This window comes from Hydra vulgaris, chromosome 09 (genome assembly GCF_038396675.1).
Source record: "Hydra vulgaris chromosome 09, alternate assembly HydraT2T_AEP".
NCBI classification, from domain to species: domain Eukaryota; kingdom Metazoa; phylum Cnidaria; class Hydrozoa; order Anthoathecata; family Hydridae; genus Hydra; species Hydra vulgaris.
Window position 1 is genome coordinate 39005761 of NC_088928.1, and position 24661 is coordinate 39030421.

Consider the following 24661-nt stretch of genomic DNA (forward strand, 5'->3'; position numbering starts at 1 on the left):
TTTGAATTCTCTCCCACCTTCATGTTTACCTGACTCATACAACCTTCAACTTTTTTAGTCTTCTGTCAACCATTTCCTTGCTCTATAACTCTATTCTCTTTTTCTAGTAATTTATTGTCTTGGGCCTTGAGAAATAAGTTTGGACGATTGATTACTATTTGTAAACATTCATGAAAATATTTTTTCAGAGTATATATATTGATGAGTAAATTATTGTATCCAACAGTTGCCTAATTATGACATTAACAAAATATTACTCAATAAATCAATTTTTATTGGCTTATTTTTGGCTGATATTGTTTCTCATCACTCCATGCTATACCCTGATCACTGTAGTTTGCAATCAATACTCATCCTATATTGTTTTGTTATTTATAGGTAGTTAGTATTTATTTCTTCTTATTATTTCTTCTTACATTTTATGGTATTTTACACTTATTATTATTTATTTTGTTGCAGTTTTGACAAGGTTCAAAATATAGTTTATGGTTTAAATCAAATCATCATTTGAAATGTAGTTCATTGGTAAGCCAACCAAATCACTATCCATTGCTTTTTTTATTACATGCTGAAAGAAAACTTAAAAAACTTTTGACAGCTGTTGTATGAAAGAAAATGTTTTTAAAGCTGATCTTGCAGAACTCTTTGGCATGTTAACAAAGGATGCACACAAATGTGTGAAAAAATAAAAACATTTTAAATAATGCAAAAAGGAGGTCCATAAATCTACAGTATATATGTGGTTATTTAATCCTTATAGTAGCTAAAGAAGTTCAAAAGAAACTTGATATAAATTAAGTTGTAGACAGGTACCGCCGATGTAAGTTGCATAAAAAATGAGATCAATTCTTTTCTTGTTAGTAATAAAATGTACAATTGGTAGTTTCTCTAGTTCCTCCAAATGCGATGACAAATAAATGGAGAGTATCAAATCTCATCATCTTCATTTCTTTTCTAAAAACGTTTTATCTCCACCCTAGGTACTTAGGTACTCTGAGAGTTTGGATTGATAATTTGGATTCTTTGGTACATATCTCAATATCAATGTAAAGAAGGATACGGCAAAGAATTAAAACATCCATCCAAACAGAAGGCACTAGAGCAATTAGACAGTAAGTCATTTGACCATTAAAAACCATTGTCTGCTTATATAGCACAATCTTATTGTAGCAAATGGCAAAGAAATAGCAGTAAAATAAGTAAAATTACACCCAGGCTTAGTAAACATATTTTTGATTTGAAAACCTGTGTTTAGTTACACTTGGAGTTAAAATGTTTATATTTTTAGAATATATGAAAGTAGATCTCTTCTTGATTTTCTTTAGGTTATTTATAAGTAGCATTTGCTTTATATTTATAAAATAACACTTTTATGACATTATATTATGAAAAAGCCCTAAAAGATTAAAAATTTTATGAACAGAACTTAAAATTTCATTTTGAACTCTGTTCAAAAAATTACGATTTCATTTCATATTATGAGAAAGCCCTAAATCTTAATAATTTTTAGAGTTTTATAATTCAATGATAAATAATTACTATTTTGTATTTTCAATTATGATATCAACTCCTGTTTATATATTAGGTTTAAATTAAAACTATGTCTTGGTTGAGCGAGATTACATCTAAAGCTGAAATATTTTTGAACAAGATAGATCAAAGTGCTGCAATAACTTTAAATAATGAATCGTTGACTCATGAAAAAAATGGATCTTATAATAATTACAATAACAAAGACTCACCACAACTTTCTCCTATTAATAATACATTCAGTGAAAATGATGGCAAAAGAACTAATTTGAATATATTGAATTTGTCTGTTGATGATAAAATCCATACAGGTTTGCTCTAGATGTATATTGTGTATAATTTATATAATTTTATATAATATGTATTTTGTGTATATTTTATATAATTTTATATAATATTTTATTGCTAATTAAGTAGCTCTTAAATTGCCAATAATATCATACAATATATCATAATAATATGTTGAAAAATGTTTAGGGTGTGAGAAGATGTGTATTAAAAGTATATATTTATGAATACGATCTAATACTGCAATAAAAAAATTAAGTTGTTGTACAAAAGTGCTTGATACTTTTATTTTAAAAAAATAAATTTTAACATTATCATAAAAAAACATTATCATTATAAAGCATTTAAAATAATATATTATATATAAATATTATTGGCAAGCTTGGACAGGAATGACATACAATCAAGCGCTATTGCTGACCACGCAAATGATTTTTTTTTTGACAACTTAACCACGACTGTTTAGATGTTATGATGATTTTTAAAAATTTTAGAAACGGGCTGAAAAAAGAAATCCTAGCTAAACTTAAACTAGGAAGAAAATTAAAAAAATGATAATGAAAAAAGAAAACAATTTCTTACAAAAAAGAAAATATATAAGCACTGAAATAAAATTCAAAAAACTCGAAGCAAAAATTACTTATTGTTAAGATTTTAATTGTTTTAAAATAAATTACTTTAAAGCTTATCCTTTTAAATGTTTTATTAAAGTTATGCAAAATGCTTTTACAAATTACTTTTAATGATTGTTTAATGAATGAACAAGTTTTACTAAAGTTATTAAAAAGTGTTATAAATATTATTTTTAAATTGTATAAACATTAAATTTTTCCAAAAGGATTTTTAGAAAGGCATGATAAAATAGTTCCAAACATTTAAATTTATCATAAAAAATATATGCCTACATAAAAAAAATTTAAATATAGCATTATTTGTTAATTTACACAATCACTATAATTAATTTTTTTATTCAAAACCTTCATATATAATAAGAACTTTAAAAAGATCAACGATTAAAAGTTATTCTTAACGTAAGAATTTTTTTATAGCATTTTAATTGTTTAAACATCAAAACCGCCATGTTCAAGTTGTATAGAAAAAAAATTATAAGCATGGTCAGTTACAGCATGCGATCGCACACCATTCCTGTCCAAGCCTGCATAGGGGTTTAAATAAATTTTAAATTTGTTACAAAATTATAGACACAAATAAAAAATAAAAATACTTAAAAGTAATCTATTTAAATTACACAATATCACAAATGTCATGTTTACTTAGATTTTTCAATTTTTTATTTTGGTGTATTTCACCTTTTCATATATTGACACATATTTATGGTGTATTTCACCTTTTCATATATTGACACATATTTATGGTGTATTTCACCTTTTCATATATTGACACATATTTATGGTGTATTTCACCTTTTCATATATTGACACATATTTATGGTGTATTTCACCTTTTCATATATTGACACATTTATGGTGTATTTCACCTTTTCATATATTGACAGATATTTATGGTGTATTTCACTTTTTCATATATTGACACATATTTATGGTGTATTTCACCTTTTCATATATTGACAGATATTTAGGAAGTATAATTTTAGTGAATACAAAAAAAAATAATAATTTTTTACTATAAATGTTTTTAAACTTACAATTACAATATGATTCTTTACTATAAACTTTTTTTTAAGATTAGAGGTGCTTTAATGCTTGTGATTTTCTTGAGTGTAAACATTCATCTTTCCTGATTAGAGTCCATATATAATCTCCCTTCATAATATTGCACCGTTGTCATTGATATCTAATTTTTAGTTTAGAAATATCCTGATAAATCTTGCACCATGCTCTTCACTGACACCACTCATGTTTTCATGAAGAAATCTAAGTATAAATGCAACTTTATGGAACAAATATGTATATAATGCATATAAGATACATTTTGAAGTAGTTTAAAAAATTTTTAAGACAAATTTCTTTGGTCTTAAGTGCAAACTTTAAAAGGATATTTGATAAAAGTCATGCAAAACATTTTTAATACATTTTATGAAAGATTTTATGATGTGGAAACAAAAAACCTAGTATTTAAAGTACCTGTTAATAGTATAATTTTTTATCTCAGGCCTTGTTATGAGATTTTATTGTGTAACAAAAGACTAAACTAAATGTAACTTTAACTCAGCTTTCATATTTACATTGTTAAAAATTAAACTGCATCATTAGCGTATTTTAAAGTACCATATTTTAATTAAATTTAATTTTAAACCATGTTAAAAGTTATTTAAATAAATATAACGTAAATTACTGATGAAATCTAAGTTTAGTATTTCAAAAAGATTTCATTTCCTTATAGTTTATTTCTTAAAACAATTTGATACTTTTTATAATCTTTTGTTTGTATGTCACAATTATTTTTCTTTCTTTTACCTATTTAATGAACTATTTTTAATAAAGATTATAAAAAAAATTATAGAGATTTTATCAGTTACTGATAAGATATTTGTAAACATAATTTATGTTTATAAATAAAATATATAAAAAGAACTTTACAGCGTATTGAAATAATAAGAAACAAAAAATTTTAAATACATTTGTGAAAATAATTCTCCTAAACAAAAACACTTCTTCCTTTTTATTTATTTTTAGTCTTTTGTTTGCTTTTACATATTTAAATCTATGATGAAGAGAAATGTTTTGCATAATGATTTAGTTGATAAGATGATAAGCAGATGATAAGAAAAAATGTTCTTTACTAAGTAGTATGAAATTATTTCACATTCCTTTGATACTAAATTTAACATTATACGTTTTAACTTTTTTCCATTCCTTCAAAACTAAATTTAAATTTTTAATTTTTAAAATCATATTTAAAGTCTTGTAATTGAAAAAAATTTTTATATAAATAATCAGTTTTTTAACACACGCCAAAAAAGAAGCACAGTTGCAGGTAAATGCTAATTTTTACAACTTAATATTTTCTGAATAAACAATACTGAACAACATTAAAAGATAATTTGAGTATTGCAAAATAAATTTTTTTTTGCCTAATGTAAAATTGCTGAATGAGTCTGAAAATTGCTATTTCATAGGAAAAATGCGAGCTGCGTAATGCTTTGGACAAGACCCTATATCTACAATATACGTACTATAATATATACTGACTTGCAATCCACTAATCCAAACATAGGCTGTGAGAGAAGCTCACTAACAACTTCTCATGAAGTATTTTTTGAGGCACTGATGATGTGTGAGTGCTTAGTTGTTGGTTGGGGCTAAAAATATTATAACTTTAACACGGGAGCAGTGTTCCCTCCTATTTTTCCTAGTCACCCTGCAGACGACTGAAACAGTTTTTATTTCTCATTTGAGTTGTCCATTATTATAATCAGTAGTCTGATATAAAAGTTTTTTCTTTCTCGGATGAAAATAATAAAGAAAAAAAATTTAAACGTCTGACTACTTAAATTTGTCTAATAAGGAGCAGTTTATTTAAAAGTAAGTTAATTAATTTATTAATTAAATTAATTAAAGATGTGTTGTCATTTTTGTTGTAGTCGATATCTGTATCTTATCATTTATTTTTGTCAATCTTAGTAAAGGTTTCGTGAAGCAAAAATGTCAAAAGCCAAAACTGCAACAAAGCGTTTTATATATAAGGTTTAAAAAACGATACAATAGCATTTGGAAATGAAAGAAAATGTAATTTTAAAGCTCATTTTGAATTGGGAAGAAGCGTGCTTCAAAATACAACAACAACAAAAAAAAACAGTATAGTCATACTTCGAAGCATTAAATCATGTATCAGCTTCTTTTTATTAAGTTTGGTAAAATTATAATACACACGGTAGTGTACTCATTGTTAAACAAAGTGTATACTACTTTAATTGCTTTTTAAAATTTTCTTTTAAATAATCACAAAAAAAAATCTTTATAGATCAAAAAATAATTTTAATAATAAACATGCTTTTGTAAGTAACAAACTGTCTGGTTGTCCTGACAGGCTACTGACAGGTATTTTTTTAAATTTTCAGTCGCAGGCCTTGTTTTAAAGAATTAAGCGTAGAGCGATTTACGTACATCTTAAGGAATTTTGTAATTGTAAGTAAACGATTTTGGTTAAGCTACTTTTTATCATTTTTTAAGTTAATTAATTTTTAAAAAAGTCACATTAGTTTTTAAATGACGCTTTTGTAAAAATATTTGTTGCAAAAGTTTGAATGACAATTCGAACTTTTTTTATCAATATAAAAATATATAATTTTATATTGATAAAAGAATATGTATAATTTAATTTAGATTTAAAATATATATAATTTAATTTTTGTTTTTAAAAATTTATTTAAGTTTATTAAAATTAAAGTTGATGCTTGGGTTTAACTTAACTGTCAAATCTATTTAAAAATATTGTTCAATTTTTTCAAATATTAAATATTGTTCAATTTTTAATTTTTGTTTGTTCTTAAAAAAAATGAGCTTATTTTTATCGCAATTTTTTTTTTCGGTTTTCTTTCATTAACATTTTTTTTGTACTCAAAATTAAATTTGAAATAAACAACTGCATCAAAAGTTTGCACAAAATGTAAGTTAAACTTTTTTTTTTATATAACGCAAGTTTAATTGTAGCGATTATTTTTTTAATAAACAATAAATTCAGCGATAAAATAATAAACTAATAAACTTTAAATAAATAAAGTAAATAAATTAACGCAATTTTTTTATTTGTTACTCGCTAATTTTTTTTTAAATAAAAAATTATTTGTAGTTGCAAAGCCGCTATTAGAAATTTAAGAAATAATCATTTTTAAAACTCAAAAATTTAACATATTTTAATTCATTAATGAAAATGTTGAAAAAAGAAAGAAATTTGTTAATACCAAACATTTTTTTAAATGCAGTATTAAATTTCATTATTTAATATTAAAAAAACAAAAAAACATTCCTTTATAGTAATAATAAAAAAGCTGTTAAATAATATTTAACTCGTTTTGCGGTAATTATTATTATTGCTATAATTTAAAAAAGTTAATGCCTTTTAAAAAAATAAAAAATAAAGAGAATTTTATGACGTCAAATATTGCATTAAGCTAATGCATTAAGCATTTTTTATTTAAAACAAGGCCTGTGGTCGTCTTTAAAGTAAACAAGTTGTCCTGTGCCACCGTACAACCATGAGAGTACACCCCTATAGGTTGATGATACAGAAAAAATTTTCACATATTTAAAATTAGCAGAGAAAAGTTTTTAAAAAACAATAAAACAATTTACAGTCTGCAAAAATTTTGTAAAAATTTGTAACATTGTATTATTGACAGTTGGTACTATATTTGGCCTACTCTTTTGTAAATTTGTTATATTTTTAAAGAACTAACTAGTGATAAATTAATAAAAAAAAACTTTTTTTGAGCTGATACTTTTCTTCTGATACTCTCCTTCTACTTAAATGCAAAAAAAATTCATTTGTAGTATTAGCTTGCATATATATATCGTTGAAAGTTAAATTGTGCCATTGAAAATTAAATTGCGCATTTTTAAGTACCACATTTTATTTTTTAACTATGTTAAAAATCTTTTAAACAATATAACTTTATCAAATATTACTTATGAAATCAAAATTAGATATTTGAAAAAGATTATTTTTCCCTATTCTTTATTTTTCAAAACAAACTTATAACATAACCTTTTGTTTGCTTTCTCGCAATTTTTTTAAAATTATTATTTAATATACTTAAATACTTATTTAAAATAAGGATTTAAGTGTATTAAATACTTATTTAATATATTTTTAATAAAGATTTTTAATTTAGATTCTATAGGAACAGGAAGAACTATAATTTTACTTGGTATAGAAACATAGTATTTAACAGTCATCTATTTCTTTTATTGCCAAAATCTATCAAACAACTTTTGTATGCTATTTCATATTTAGACATTTTTATTAAATATTGAAAGTCATGGAAAAATCATCTTTATTTTTTTCTACTAGTGATATTTTTAAGATATCTGCAGAGAAAAGTACTAGTATGTCTAGTCTAAGAACTTTTTGTAAAAGATATTATTGTAGTGTAAATAATAGATTATCACTTTATTGCAATCAGTTGGGTCAGATCACCTCTTTTTAGAAGATAGTTTAAGTTTTAGTTTTTATCAAAATAAGATATCAGTTAAATAAATAATCAAAATGTATTCTTAAATTTTTTTAAATAAATTTTCAAAAAATCAAGAGTTTGTTTTAACTGATTATGGTCAGGTCAGGTCACCCTGCTGCAGGTAACATGTAATCCAGTACAACCTATTTTATAGGGGGTAGTTAAAACTTTGCAGGCATTGTGAGGAAACAATATGCTATTCAGATTTTACATACGAAATAGCGATTTTACCTATGCATTAAGCTATGCCAAAATTCTTTTCAATCAGAATATTTAAAGAGTCTTTTTATACAGTTCATGCAGAAAACAATAATTGTCACAATAATTGTTGCAAAAAACACTTTTACAGCAATTGTAAAATAATTTCTTATTTTCTTTGTTTGTTAAAAAAACAAATAGTTGAATAATTTTTTTCTACATTCGGTTTTAAAAGAAATTTTTAATTTAAGTTTGTTTTAATATATTTAAATTAAATTTTATACATATAAATTTAAAACACTTTGCTTTACAATTTCTTTTTTACTTCTAAAATTCCAAACTATTTTAAAGAAATGAAAATTCATTTTTATCAAATTTAATTTAAGTTACTTTTTTATGTTCATTTTTACATTCAACTATTTTATTTATAGTTTCAAATCAATAAGTTTTTTTATCTCGTTACAAAACTGCTAATCTGTATATATATATATATATATATATATATATATATATATATATATATATATATATATATATATATATATATATATATATATATATATATATATATATATATATATTGATATTTATTTATTTTTTTGACTATTAAGAAGTTTAACCATAAACAATTGCCCCCTCATTGAAAAAATAACTAAATTGTGAGAAAGCAAACATATCATGATGTTGTGTGTTCTGAATGTTTTAGTTATGTTAATGTTAAGAAATAAATAGTGTAAGTTTTTTTAAAAAGATGTTTTTCCTTTCAAGCATGTATTTAAATTTTATTGATCTTTTTTTTTATAACATTGTTTGATTTTAAAATATTTTATAAATATTTTAAAAAGATAAAAACTTGAAAATTCTTTTAAATATGGTTTCAAATTAAATTTAATTATAATGCTGTACTTTTAAAATATATAAATAAAATACACAACTGATGTAATTTAACTTTTAACAATGCGAATATGTTTATTGATTAAAGTTAAATTTACTTATGTTGTAGCAAGGTCTGCCTTAGCCATAGTGAAGGCAACTTACCTAGGAGAAGGAAAAGTCTGATAAAAGCCCTCCCCTAATTTAATTCCGGGTAAGAGTAGTAGGAGCTCATAAACGATGAGTGGTTATTTTCCTATTGGCATTATCACAGTAAATAAACCTCTTAGATTAAACAGGATGTTCAGAATTTCATAACAAATTAACAAAAAGTAATAGTTCGCTCATTCTTGATATGCATGATGTTTGGATAGAAGTGAAAGCAGAAAATTAATGGTGTGAGAAAAAGAAAGACATTCAGTTGTGTATTGTTACCCTAAACAAAGAAATTGATGGCATTTTAGCATTCAAACAGATGAATTTTTTTCTTTCATGGGCTTGTTGATTAAAGGCTTTTAGGCAAAAAGTTAAAAAAAAGCATTTAAAGAATTATAGTCAATACTTGTTTGTCATTCAGAAAACTGAAATGTTCAAAGTTATGATAAGCCACTATATTCTATTTCATGTGCATTTAGCTGTTGTATATTTGTTCATAACTTTTTCTAATAAAGATTGTTTATTATTTATTTTTGTAAAGTTTTAAACATAATCCATTTTTTCTTACAAAAGTAAAAGTATAAGACCTAATTTATTTCTTAATCTGCACAACAGATTTGTTCTTTAGAGATAAGGTAAAACATCTAGTGTTCACCATACGCTATTGTTGTTGTTACTTGGTCTCTAAAAACATCATGTTCCTTTAATTTTAATGTTACAGTTGCCAAACTTTTGTCAGTAATAATGAAACATCTGAGTTTTTTTGACATGTTTTCAGTACCTTCTAGCAATCAGTTTTTGGTCTGCATGTTTTTTAGTGACTAAGTGGCAGTGAATAATGAAAAAGTTGAAAAATAAGCTATGCTAGGAACAGTAAACAGATGGCATATATAAATACCATACAATTGAAACTCTGTTATAGTATTATCAGCTGTGAGGGCTTGATCCCAGACTTTCTTAAAAAAAACCCGCAAAAATTTGGCTTATTAACTGTACCTCCAGGATATCCATTCACTAATTCATAGTAGTTTTGCTTAAAATAAGTTTTAAAAGAACCAAGTCTTGTGTAATATAGAGTTAATGCAAGCAATGTGCTGGAGTTAATGTGGTGGAGTTAATGCGAGCAATGTGCTGGACACAGTATGAGTACTATTATTGATTGCAAAAGACAATAGTTCAAGTGAGTTCTAGAATTGTGACCATCAACCATGGGAACTTGGGGTCTATTGCTACTTTTATTAGACAAGAACTTCAAAGATATCTTTGGTTATTTGATATGTAGTGGTTAAGTGGTGCTGCATTAAATGCAGCACCGCTTGTATGTAGAATTTAAAGCAGAAATAATAGTTATGGTTTCATAAATCCTTGATGTGCAGGTTTAAAAATGTTTTTTACCTCTTGATGCTATAATTTTCAAAGGGTTAAAATCCAACTGTTGCCTGGACTCATCTCTATACCAAATCTAAGAAGGTTTTAAGAGTGCATGAGTGTTCTGCAAAACCTAATGCATTATTGGTAAAGGTATGCATTGATGGTGAATTTGTATGAAGTACTTTAAGGCTTTTTGCTAAACTTAATTTTCAAACTTAAATTTTAAACTTAGTTACTTGAGTGAATGCCACAATTTTTCTGAAAAAGTTAAATGTTTAAACTTTAATACTTGTATCATGGCTAAATCTGAAGCAAATTGAAAAAAAATTTTTAGCTGTTAAAAATAGTTCTAACTTTGAACTATTTTTAACAGCTGCATTTATCATCATATTAATATTATCAATATTCAATCATGATAATGAGAAAAGATGTTTACAACTTGTTACACCAATTTTACAACTTGTATTGATGTTTTTTTTCCTCATTTATTGTTAATGTTGTAACCTGTGTTAGTATTGGAGTTTGATTTTTATTTATTACAAATTTGTTGATAATAATTATTATTATCAACAAATTTGTTGATAATAATAATTATTATCAACTTAGTTATATGAAATTAGTACAATATCATGTTATTTTGCATTTTATATGTAAAATCGGCAGATATGATTTTTTATGCAAAATAATCTGGTTTTATTTTGCATACTAATATCATTTTATTCTTTTATTACGTTTTTCATGATTTTTATGTTTTTCATGATGTGCGTGTATTATCTTTACTGTCTAAAACTGTTTAATTTTCTGTTTTAGCATGCTAGTTGTTTTTGAATTAGCAAAATATCTAACCCCAATAATATGTGTGCATGACCCAGTTTGAGCAGGATCATTTGTCATTGATTTTTTTATTACCTCTTTGCAATTTAAATTTGTGTGCTTCATTGCTAAACAAGCAATATAAGTAAATATTCTTTTACCATTGATCTTTGACCAAAAGTCTTTGCATTTGATCTATGAGAACCTGCAATATGAGAACTTGCAATATGAGAACCTGCAATAGTTCTATCAATAGGCTTAATGGTTTTGTAACTCTACTACCAGTTGTAGAAACCTTGTCTTTTTTTTTTTTTTTAATGTAGTTATTGGTATATACCAAAGCTATATATAGGTATTTACACAAAGTAGCTTTATGCTCAGCTCAATTTTTTTTTCTGAATTTTTATGTCAGTAAAACTTAATGTAATGTAAAACTTAACTGCTTTTTTTAACTTTATTGTGTTTTTTGACACAGTTTAATTTATTTACATTTAAGTGATTGTTTAAAATAGTAATACTATTACTTATAATATAGTTTAAGGGTACACTTGATATGCTTTATTGTGTAAATAAACTCCAACTATGGAGTGGATAAAAAATATTATACTTTTATATAATATGTTCAAAAAAACTAATGTTGAAAAAAGTTGAGTAATGTTGAAATCTGTTGAGTAGATTAAAGTTAATAAAAAACACTGAGAATATTTATGGGGATCAGCAAGAAGTTTTGAGTAAAGGACCTTTATTTGACACTACTTCATCAAATCTCTTATTATTTTAATAAGAGATTTGATGAAGTATAAGAAATTTTTTATTAAATAAAAGTTTTTTATATTTGTGTGCACCAACAGGTGACAACTGAAAAATGAGACTGGATTTAAAGACTCATTTCTTTTACAGTATAAGGTAAAATAAAAAGGGAAAATATTTTAGAACGTATTTTTGTTCTAGACTTTATCAGCTAGGCCTGATATAGACTGAGCTAAACTCTGTATGAGCTCAATATCAACTTTGTTAAGGCAATACTTGATTTTAGAGGGTAATTTTTAAAAATTTTTGCATGTTAATTATTATTGTAAACAATGCCTTTCAAAATACTCCAAATATTTCTGAAACTTGTATGTTAAATGTCCTATCAAAAAAATTATCGGCTTTCTTAACAAAATGTATTTTTTTTCTTGTTTAGGTTTGTGATTACTATTTTTGCATAGTGAGATGATGCCTAATCCAGAAAGAATACATATGCGCCTTCTGAATGATACTTATCAGTGAATGGAATAAGTCTCTTTTTAATGCATTTGTTTAAGTAGATTTCTTGATTTACAGCAAGTCCACTAGGCACAAAATAGGGCTGAGAAATGCCATTTTCAGAAAAAAGCAATCCATAGAAGTAATTTCTTTCAAAACTTTTGTTTTGTTTGGTATTTAACTGTAGATGGAGTAGATTTAACATTTATTGTATAAAATATATCATTTCTATTGATACTGTAGTGATTTAATGTAAAATAAGACTCATCATTAATGATTGGTTTATGATTTTTAAATTCTTTACACAATTGACTTGCACGTTCTAGAACTGTTTTTTGCTTGTCAGAATATTTTGGAATTATCTTTTTTTTTCTTGATTTAATTTTGGTCTTCTTTTTTTTAATATTTTACTTATGTGTTGCTGAGTACAGTTGAACTTTTTAAATGCCTGTTGTTGAGAAACTCCATCCACTTCTTTAAATTTTTGGCAACCAGATTCACTTTCAGCATATTGAATTATCTTGTAGATAGTACTTTTAGGTATATTCTCAGTTTTAAAGTGGTCATAAGTGAACTTTTTACCAACATTTCTGTAATTTAAATAAAATTCATATACATGTTTTCCAATTTCTTCTTGTTTTGATTTTATTATTTTTTTCATTTTTCTATATAAAAAAAAAACGCAAAATATTTAAAAACTAAAATAAAAATACTTTCTAAAACCTTTTTCCATTTTGTTTTACCTTATACCTTGAAGGAGTTATTTGTCTTTAAATCTAGTCTCATTTTTCAGTTGTCACTCATACTATTTTGGTTAAAAAATTATTTATTACTTAAGTGGGTTGAAGTTTACATTCTTTTATTAATACAGAACACTTTAATGTCAAGAGAAATAATAAATATCCTAAATAAATTTTTATAAAAGAAAATTGTTACAGGCTTTTTCTAAAGACAATGATGAAGTCCTTTAAATTAAGTCTTCTTTAAAATAAGTTTTTTTTGCTAGACTCTTAACTTTTACTGTCCTCCATATACACATAATTTAAGCATATGGAGGAAATATGTAAAATATATATGTAGAATATAAAACATGGCCTAATAATCATAGATTAGTGTATTTTTGCTATTTTAGCTAACAAACTACACAATGATGTAATATCCCAATCAAACCTTATGCGCTCTACAAGTACACCTTCTTTGATAAAACAAGATGAAATGTTGTTCCAGTTTTTAAACAGTTCACATCCATCTGAAAAAAGCCACAGAAAAAGTCATTCTGGTCCAAAAGTATCTCACACTTCAGCAACTTTGCGCAAGTCTTCTTTAACAGAAACCATTTCTTCAGAGGTTATTCAATCTAATGTGCCTTTAAAAAGCAATCTTGACAATAAACTGTTAGATTCTGTCAATGTTAGCACTGAAACAGGTGATTTTAAAATTAAAAAAAATTCTGTAGAAATTAAAATGCATTTGAATTCCTAGTAATATTTAAAATAAGTTTTTTTATCTTTGTTTTAATATTTTTATAAATTTTATGCTTTTCTAAGAATTATTATGTGGCTATTTGAATTAACTATATGGTTATTTGAAAGTAACTATATGGTTATTTGAAAGTAACTATATGGTTATTTGAAAGTAACTATACGGTTATTTGAAAGTAAATATATGGTTATTTGAAAGTAACTATATGGTTATTTGAAAGTAAATATATGGTTATTTGAAAGTGTATGGTTATGTATAAGTAACTATATAGTTATTTGAAGGTAACTATATAGTTATTTAAAGGTAACTATATGGTTATTTGCAAGTAACTATATAGCCATTTTAAAGTAATTATATGCCTATTTGAAAGTAATGTAATGGCCAATTGAAAGTAACTATTAGTTATTTGAAAGTAACTGTATGGTTGTTACTTTATAATAGTAACTGTTAAAAGCTATTCTGTAAAATTAACTGAAGGTCAGATATTTAAATGACTGTTTCACAATCTCACTTGGAGTAGAAAATTTTTTTAGATATCGAAAAGTTATAAAATAATCTTAATACTTGTTTTCTTATTATAAACTGGTGTTGTTGAGACAATAAACTGGTGTTGTTGATTGATAATATATTATACTTCTATTTTAGTTGTGATTATACAGCAAAGTAATATAATATCATAGTGCAGAATCAATTTTAGTATTATCACAATAAAAAATACTACATAATATATAGTTAATCTAAAACTGTGTTTAGTTTTGGAGAGCATGGTTATGAGTAAATGAGCATAAAATTCTATTTTCATTTATTTTCTATGAATTAAGAAAAAGCAATAAAAGAAGTCAATGTAATGCATGCAACAGAAAAGAAAAACAGCAGTGGGGCTTATCAAAATAAAGAACTTCTTACAAACTTGGAACTTGAAAATAAGTTGCTTAAAAATGAGTTGAGTGTTTTAAATGAGGAACTGGCTTTAAATCTCCAAAGATTACAAAAGCAAAAAGATGGTAAGAAGAATTTTGGTTTATTTATTTGTTTTTTACTTTATTTATTGTCTTTGTTTACATGTCAGTTTTTTTTTTCTGTTTTTTTAACTAATTACTTTGTATGACAAAGTTTGTAACGGGTATTATATTTTCAAAGATTTTTATAGTCTTTTTTAATTGCTCTCTATATAAATCTTTTGCCAATAATTTAATTAAAATAGCAAATAAAAGAAAAAAGTGCACTCTGACTTCAAGTGTAACCAAGTTACATAAGTGTTCACTGAGAAAGAATGGTGTAACCAAGTTACATTAGTATCCACTGAGAAATAATGGAAATGCAAAAATTAAAAATTTGTAAATATAAAAACAGTTTTAAAACTTAATTTTACAAATTAATGAAAAATTCTTCTTGTTATTTTTAATTGTGCAGCTAAAATTTCAATAAAAAAAAATATTTAAATTTTAATTTATAGTTTAAATATTTGTATTACTTGACTCATGATTTGTTAAATGGCTGCAGTCATTTAACAAATCACGAGTCAAGAAGTAGTTTAAATCACTTAATATAAAAAGTTCAATCAAACTAATCTGTGTTAAACTATCAAATTCTGGCCGTTATAAATTTAAAATATTTTTTTGTTATACTTTTCACATCCCTATAACACAAAAAAACTAATCAACTTAAAATATTATTTTCTAAGCTAAAATTCCTTTTTATCTCTTTTTTTAGTTTTAACTAGATCAGTTTATCATTTTTTTAATAATCACTTGTTTAGAAACAGAAATGTATCAAAAAAGATATGAGAATCGTAGAAATCAACAAAATGAAGATTATGAACGCATTCGTAAAGATTTTGAAGCACGTGAAGCTGATATGCAAGAAGCATTAAAAGCAAAAGATTCTCAACTAGCTGTTTTGCGTGTTCGCATACAAGAGGTGGATTTAGAGCTTAAAGATAAAATTCAAACATTGGCGTTGGTTGAAAGTCAAAATGAAAAGTAAAGTAGTTAATTATTTTAGCATTAGCAAAATGAATTACAAAAGTGCACACGTTGTATACTATGCTTTAACATAGTTGTAAGATACCATGCTTTGTCACTCTATATTAAATAATCAAGAAATTTTGTTTAATTGGTAAAGATGTAAACCTGTGTTACGTTTTTAATGTTGATAAATGCTGAATGTTTTACACTATGCTCATTGGTTTTAGCTTGGTTGTCATGGTTATAGCTTGTGCCTTTTTAGTAGTAGTTGTGCAACTTTTCTTGTTATCATCTCATAAAACCTTGTTCAATGGTTCTGAGGTAGGCTGGTAGTAAGGTTTATCAAAATCTGTGGTAACTCTTAGAGAGTTTGATCCTCAATTCATTTACTAAATGTAAGGATCACACTTCTGTCATTTCTGAATAAACACTTAATCCATTGTTAAACATCCAGAATGCTTTTGCATTTGCTGTCAAAGTTATTTATCACTTAAACATTCCAATTTAAGTCTTATTTAGGCGTTCTCTAGAAATCTCTTTAATACACTCCAAACTGTTTATTAAGGCCTTAACTGTATCTTCTTATCCTGCCTACTGTATAATTCCATATTCCAGTAGGCAGGTTAACAAGTGCAGCTCTAATTTTTAAAAACTTTTAAGATTGCTTTGACCCCTCTAACTAATATTCTATCTACTTACTATTATTAGCAAGGTTTTTTAATTATTAGTTGACAGATTTCTAGTTATCTCATCTTGACAACTCTCTGACTATCGATTTCTATCCTCTCATTCTACTGCAGGCAATATTTAAAACAGAAAGGTTCTATTTTACATTAGATGGAAGGGTGAAAAGCAGGAGCTTGACATATTAATGTTCAATCTTTGCCTAACATGCCACTATTCTCCATAAGCTCACTTTTTATGGTGTATCAAGAAAAAAAAATTATTATTTTTAATTATTGCATTGTTCATTTCTAAAAGTAGTAATAAAGTTGTCCTTTTTGACAACTTTATTACTGCATACACTCTCCTTCATTTTCTGTAATCTTGTTGCATTATCTTTTACTACTGACTTCTCTTGAAAATATGTAATCCACTGCTAAGTTAATGTAAGTTAAGTTAATGTAAGTTAAGTTAATGTAAGTTAATCCACTGCTAAGTTAGGCTAAATTGCCTATTTTTTGATGCTTATTATTTTCTTACTCCTGATTCCATTCTCTACTGTTTTAAATCTTGTATTTGTATTTGTATGAAATACTGTTTTCATATTTTGGTTGGTTTTTCTAATAATCCCCTTTCTCTTTTAGAAAAAGTCCAAAAAAGTTCTAAATGGTTGGACCTGCTCTTTTTATCAAGCTTGAACCTTAATCAGCTCTCCTCATACCTCCAGACTTCTTGTTACTCTATAGTTTTCTGAAATGATATTTTCCCTCCCCTTTCTCTTTTTATTTATTTGACTTCATCAATCATTTTTACACCATTACATAGTTGGCCAGGGGTTAGCAAAAAGGGTCAAAATTAAAGTTCATATATAGACATTTTCAGTCATTTGCAATCAACATGCATACCCATATGACAAAGAGTGTTCATTTTATAATGCAGTTGATCAATTTTTATTCCCATTTTGAAAACTCAAAAGATTTTCAAAATATAAGTGAAAAAAGTGAAGTATCTGAAAGTATTGATAAATACAGCTATGACTCTCAGAATACAGGTATGACTTTCAGAATACAGCCATGACTTTCAGAATTAATCTATTATTGTGGTATTTCAAAGTGTTTCTTTATATTTACTTATATTTTAATGATTTTTAACTAGTATTACTTTAACTAAATAGGATCCTTTGTCTTCACTCCTCCTCCTCCCCCCTCCCCATAGTCCTTCTCCACATTGTTGCATGTTGTCAAAGGTTGTATACCGCATATTCAATAAATTTTACAAATTCCCCAATATTAAAAATTAAAAATACAGTTTGATTATGCAATATATTTTTAATTGAATACTTATTTTATGTATCACACTTTTTGTGCTAAAAAATAATTAAAAAAATAATTTGATAATTAATTTTAAAGTATTAACTATTTATCTGACCAGTCAGCTGTCTATATTTTACCTATATTTTAATATGATGCATAAATAGCTTAAGTTGACCTTAAAAAACCATACAGTGTGCCAGTCAGGTTGGTCAAAACTTTCAATGTCAGAAATGGATTTCCAGACCCTAAAAGTCTTTTTTTTAAATGTTTTGATGCATAATATGAGACTATATTTAGAAGTTTTCTATTTTTGCTAACTTTTGGTGTACTCTGGCCTACTCTGCAGTAGAATGTTTAAAACCGCTTCAGTACTATTTTTTGTTGTTGTTAAAGGTAAAAGGAGCTAAAGTCTTAATTACTTATGCTACTAATAATTTCTTAATAAACTGTTGGATAAAGAGATTAAAAAAAAATCATTGTATTGAGTTTTCATTTTTTAGACTTCTTAAAGATCACAAAGATGCATATGGATTTCATGGTGATGCTTTGCAAAAACTGCAGTTGAAATTAGAAGAAACTGAACAGGAGTTTCACAAAACACAACATGAGTGTAATAAATTAAAAGTAATTATTTTTTTTTTAATATAGAGTTTAATTTTTAAGTTTTTTATTTCTAATAAAGATGGAAGCTGACCATTTATGCAAAATCCTAAAGTTAGTCATATTGCTATAGGTAATGGTTATTTTTAAAAGGGTTGTTATTGTGGGAAAGGTGGTTATTGTTGGAAGGGTGGGTAATAGTAAAATATATAAGGTATCAAAGAACACGGTATATTGTTTTGTTTTGATCACTTTTTTTTACCTTCATTCTATTACTAATACTTGACTGCTAATTGCATTCACGATAAAATCGATGGTAATTTTTTTAGTCTATTGGTTATGTTAAGTTAAGTTAGGTTATAAGAGTATAAAAAAAGATTCAATTAATTTTAATATGAATGTGTTTAATTGCAAAGCAAAAAAAAGTGGGAAAAAAACTCAATCTACCATAAAAGTAGTCTTTTTTTTCTTGTATTTTTTTTGTTTTTGTTACAAATATACATCATTTGTTTTATTTGTTCATATAGGAAGAATTAATTAATATGCAAGCAAAATTTCAAAATGAACAAATTCAGTCTACAGAAATTATAAAACAGCTACAAGCAAAACAAAATGATGAAAAAGGTAAGGTTTTAAAAATAATTTTAATATTAATTTTATAAACTTTTACTGGGATCCTCAAGTGCTGAGATAAGTTATGTTTATACCTTGAATGAACTTTGGAAAATACGTTTAAAGTTAGTTGCAGGGATGCGGAGTCCCAAAAGGACTCTGGCTTTATATCTCTACTTTTTCCGAGTCTGTAATGTCCGGAAGCTCTAAACATGTTTGTTGACTTATTATCTGCTATAATAAAAAAAATTCATGAGATTTAATGACTTGAAACCTATTGTTTTTAAGCCCGGAGTCCTGGAGTCCCGGAGTCCTTGCGGCCATTATACCTAAGGACTCCGGGCTCAAAAAACGATTGTTCCTCTAACCTAAAAGTCTTAATTTTTTTTCATATTAGTAGTCCATAAACTTATTTATATTTTTAGAGCCCTGGATACCAAAAACGAGGGTAAAGTAATCATTTTTGTAACTTTCAAATCCAGAGTCCTTTTTGGAACTCCGCATCCCTGGTGGGACCAGACCAAAACCAAAAAAAACGCAATTGTAGAAAGTGAAGCATAAGAAGTTTTAAACTAACGTTTAAAATACTCATCAAACACTTAAAAAATGATTAATTTAATGATAATATAACTAAAATACTTCATTTATTGAACCTAAATAATTTAAATTATAAAATAGTACTTTAAAATAATAAAAAGTCAAGCGTCAATCATTTCATTGCTTAATTGTATTCAATTTTTTGAACATAAAAATTCAGCGGCTGAGAATGCTCCTTTGGACTCCACATTTGTTGGCCTTATAGATAGTATGTAATCATATGTTTTTTTAAAGGCAATCACATCTTGAGCTATCACTTTCAAATAACAGCATATCTTTTTGAATTTTAAAAGTTATACTTTCTACCCTTATAGGTTGTGTTCGTGTTGTTGCCAATCTTTTTTCCATAACTTCATGTAATGGTTCACTAATTGTTTCGACAACATTATCACATTTGTGGCTTGAAAAAGCCTGGTTCAACTGAATACAACTATCACTTCTCCAGTCTACTGCTGTTATTATATCTGCTAAGTTTATACACTTTATCAGGTTTATCATAATTTTTTTATTTTAGGTACTTGTATTTGGTACAAAAACTTCTTTGATTTTTTATTAAGTAACCATTATAAAGATATACTAAGCTCCTTAACAGTGTTCTTCTCTCTTTAATTCGGTGACTAAAAATATCATACAATTGTTTTCTAATTTCAGATTGTTGTTCTTCTATTTTTGTCAACATGAACTCTTATGCAAAATCAGAGAAAATTAAAGTTGCGTCTTGTTGACAAAATGCTACCACAGTTGCTTTAACTGGAGTCAAAAGTACTACTAAATCAGATATCATTCTACATTCCTTTTCATACATCATAATTGAATTATCGATGTTGAAATCCAATTCTAAATCTAGAAGTGCCTTTTTAGCACAACAATTTTTTTAATTTTAACTTTACAAATTGGTCTACCATAAGCAACAAGCTGCTCCATTAGGTTTTGCAACCCATGATTAAATGGATGACCTTTCCAAACTCAATTTTTCCATACTTTTGTAAATAATTTTCACTTACATATGTACACTTACATATTTTGAGGCAAGGAATCCAATAAAACAACTTAAAATATTTCAAAACAAACATAACATCTGTAACTTTAACCTTTATCACAATTTTACTGGGGCAAGTTTAATTACAAAAATGGCGATGTAGCTCAATTTTTTTTTTAATTAGATGTTGTCCTAAATAATTTAGTTAGAGTTTTTACAACGAATTGGAAAGTGGTCTTTTCTTAAACAGAATAAAAAACATGGTCAAATTTACTTAAATTTGTTAATTATAAAACTGGAATTATGAAAAAAAAAAAAAAAAAAAGATTGGGTGGGAATTTCTATTTTATACAGAACAAAAACAAAGCCCAAAACCATTTTCAAAAATGTCAGATTTTAGTCAGTTTTGAAAACATTTGGAATAAAATGATGAATGATGAAACTTTGGAGATGTTCATAACTTTTTAAATTTTTTTGGGTGTTAAAATCAGAAAATTTTAAGACTTTGGGTTGCATTTTACAAAAACATTGGATGTTTTTACATAGAATTATATAAAAGTCCAATAACTAAAACATTGTCAAACTTCAACAAGGCTGCTGCGCTGAGAAACAAGTTGACAACAAGATACTAATTTTAGGTGTTTTTATGCAGATCCAGGGCTCTTTTATATTTCTTGAAACTACTATATAATTCATATAAAAAAGAACCCAAAGAAAATTTTTAGAGCTTTTGTATATATACCACCTTGTCAAAATGCTTAATGAAAGTAGACAAGTTGTTATTTGCAGTTAAGCACATGTTATTTACAACTGTATTTTTCCAACTTCAAGTTTTCTTGTATTAAATATATATAATATATATAAAATTTTATATTGGTCATTTTAAACGGATGATGAACTTTGTAAGTTCGAAACATGTATTTTAAACTAAAAAGTGTTTTTTATTTCACTAAAATAATATATATATATATATATATATATATATATATATATATATATATATATATATATATATATATATATATATATTTAATATGTATATATATATATCAATATATTTCGTGTTTTAACTACATTTTATAAATATATAAAATACATAAACACATTTTTTTTTTCTTTTTTGTTATTTCACTTCCTCAAGGCCAAGAATTTAGTAGCCATATAACCCTCTCTCAACTCTATAACTCTGAAACGCGAACCTTGCCAAAAAAAGGTCGCTGCGCAGAGAAATGAGTTGAGCGCTGTACTATCAGGGACATGGTGGGGATCGAACTCTCGCTTATGAAGCCAGTGCTCAACAGCACACCACTCACCTCATTACAAAACCTTATAAATAGGTTTTTTAAGATATATAGATATTAAAATAAGTTTGTAACAATAATCTAGTTTCACTGAGACCCAATTATTACATAACCATTTAGAATAAAATACATATAATGTTTTCACCACATAAAATGGGATTCATCATTTAACATGTAAACATCATTATTACAGACCATGTCGACATCCGCTGATAATATACCAAATTTAAATTGATAATGTACATAATGAACAATGTATTTCAAGTCTCAAATTACTGGACCACCTTGAACTGCAAAAGTGTTTAATTATATAAGTGAAATTTTAACTAAAAAAATTTCAAATATGCTGTCTTTTGAAATCAATTCATTTGACAACTTATGCGCAATATAGTGGTGCATCAGCTCATTTGAAAGATAACACTTGATTTTATTAAATTATGCAACTATTTTATGCTTATTATCAAATAAAATTAAAAAAATAAAACTTTTATTTCTGCAACTTAGAAAGCATATGGAATGATTAGGTATGGCAGTTCCGGGATCCTGAAATCCTGGGATTTTGTACAATTGTTCATCCCCAGGATTAGTCTCCAAAATTTCCCAGGATCTTTTGTACATCATAAATTGTACATCATAATTTGTACATTATAAAATGTAAATATAGACTTAGGTATAGTAGCTGTTTATCCTTTTACAATGTTTTCTTTTTATTCTCTCTCTACAAAAATGCAAACTAAAAACATTGCTTATCTGCAAAATATCTGCAAAATATGTATGATTAAACATAAAAAATATATATATAGTATAATATTAAAACTAATATATTATTAAAGATAAGTCAAATTTTAGCACTTGCTGATGGGATGATCAAAATTTTTTAATAGAAGGAATGCCTTAATTTTATTTCAAATTTTTTAATACATTTCAATTCCAAATGTGATTTTAATTCCAAATGTGATTTTAATTCCATTTTTATGTTCACTTAATTTAATTACAAATGTGTGTGATTTACAAAAGTTTTTTTTATCAGTTTAGCATCAGTTTAATTAATGAAGTTATCAAAATACAGAAGATTTATTAAATTACAAAAGTTTACTTATTGTCCGTTTAATTAATGAAGTTATCCAAATACACAAGGTTTATTAAATAAACTTTAGTTGGCATTATATAAGGTAGAAATTATTTTCTAATGAGGAAGATTATATTTGAGATCAAATGATTAATTGTTAATTAATAAAACATCTGAAGTTAAAATTAAGCACCAAATTTTTAGACCCGTTATAACAAAAGATAGGAAAATGCTTAAAAGGTTGTCAAACAAAACTGAAAATTATTATCAAATAAAATTTAAAAAAATAAAACTTTTATTTCTACAGCTTAGAAAGCATACGGCATGATGCATACGGCATGATTAGGTATGGCAAACCTGGGATCCTGAAATCCTGGGATTTTGTACAAATTGTTCATCCCCTGGATTAGTCTCCGAAATTGCCTGGGATTATGAGATCATCAAAAAAAAGTAAAAGTACAAAAAGTTTAGAGAAGTTTAAAAAAAGTTTTAAAAAACTTTAATTACATTTTTTGTTTGGTCAAAACTTTTATTAATTTTTTAAAAATTTCATAAAATGCAAGGCTAATCATTTGATTGCATTGGAATCGTTGACCTAATTATTCATTTGATAGTTTAGAAGAATTTATTATTGAGAATAAAGGTTTCTTGATGTTTGAAATTTCATTGATGATTGCAACATTATTTGTAACCGAAAAACAAAGAAGAAGGGTCAATTAAAATTAATTTTTTTTAAATTTTTTTAAATATCTTCGCTTCCAACAAGGCTGCAAGCAACCACTTATTAGAGTTGGAAGTTACTGGAAGAGAAAAAATGAAGATTGTAGAGCAAGATAACGATTGACGGAAGACTTAAAGGATTGCAAATTATATGAATCAGGAAAGCAAGATGAAGGAAGCGAATTCCAAACAACTGATGTTCAAGGAAAAAAACTAGACAAATAAAAGTTTTTGGAGCACTTAGGAACAGTCACAGAAAAAGGATGAGACTTATTTGAATGATGAGTAACACCAGAATGAATTTTAGTAGATGGCACAAGAGATGCTAACTCTTTAGAACAGTGCCCATTATAGAATTTGTAGAAAAGAGAAAGAGAAGCAACATTACGACGATGTGATAATAGTTGGAGGTTGGCTGCAAGAGCAGGTCCAATTATGTTTACAACTATGTTTTTGCACCTTGTCTAAAAGAGAAAACGCATCATTAGAAGATCCGTCCCAGATATGGTAACAGTATTCCATACAGGCCGGATTCGAGATTTATAGAGATAGAGAATAGAATCCGAAGTAAGAAAGTGTCAAGCTTGATAAAGAGATGCAACCTTAGCAGATGCTAATTTTGTAACTGATTGGATATATGGTTTCCAAGAAAGATCGGAAGTAAGAGTTAATCCTAGAAGATTAAGAGTAGATAACTCATCGAGTAGATCACCATTCATAAATA

At 26.0% G+C, this 24661-nt stretch overlaps 1 protein-coding gene across 1 annotated transcript in view; it reads left to right on the top strand.

The window, feature by feature from the left end:
• The first annotated feature begins 1568 nt into the window (after positions 1-1568).
• LOC100199819 (golgin subfamily A member 5) overlaps positions 1569-24661 on the top strand; it is a 30060-nt gene continuing 6967 nt past the window's right edge. Inside the window, exons 1-6 of the mRNA XM_065805644.1 lie at positions 1569-1841; positions 13767-14060; positions 14938-15120; positions 15876-16098; positions 18560-18683; positions 19187-19283. Coding sequence (XP_065661716.1) covers positions 1601-1841; positions 13767-14060; positions 14938-15120; positions 15876-16098; positions 18560-18683; positions 19187-19283 — 1162 coding nt within the window. The 5' untranslated portion in view covers positions 1569-1600. The remainder of the gene's footprint in view (positions 1842-13766; positions 14061-14937; positions 15121-15875; positions 16099-18559; positions 18684-19186; positions 19284-24661) is intronic.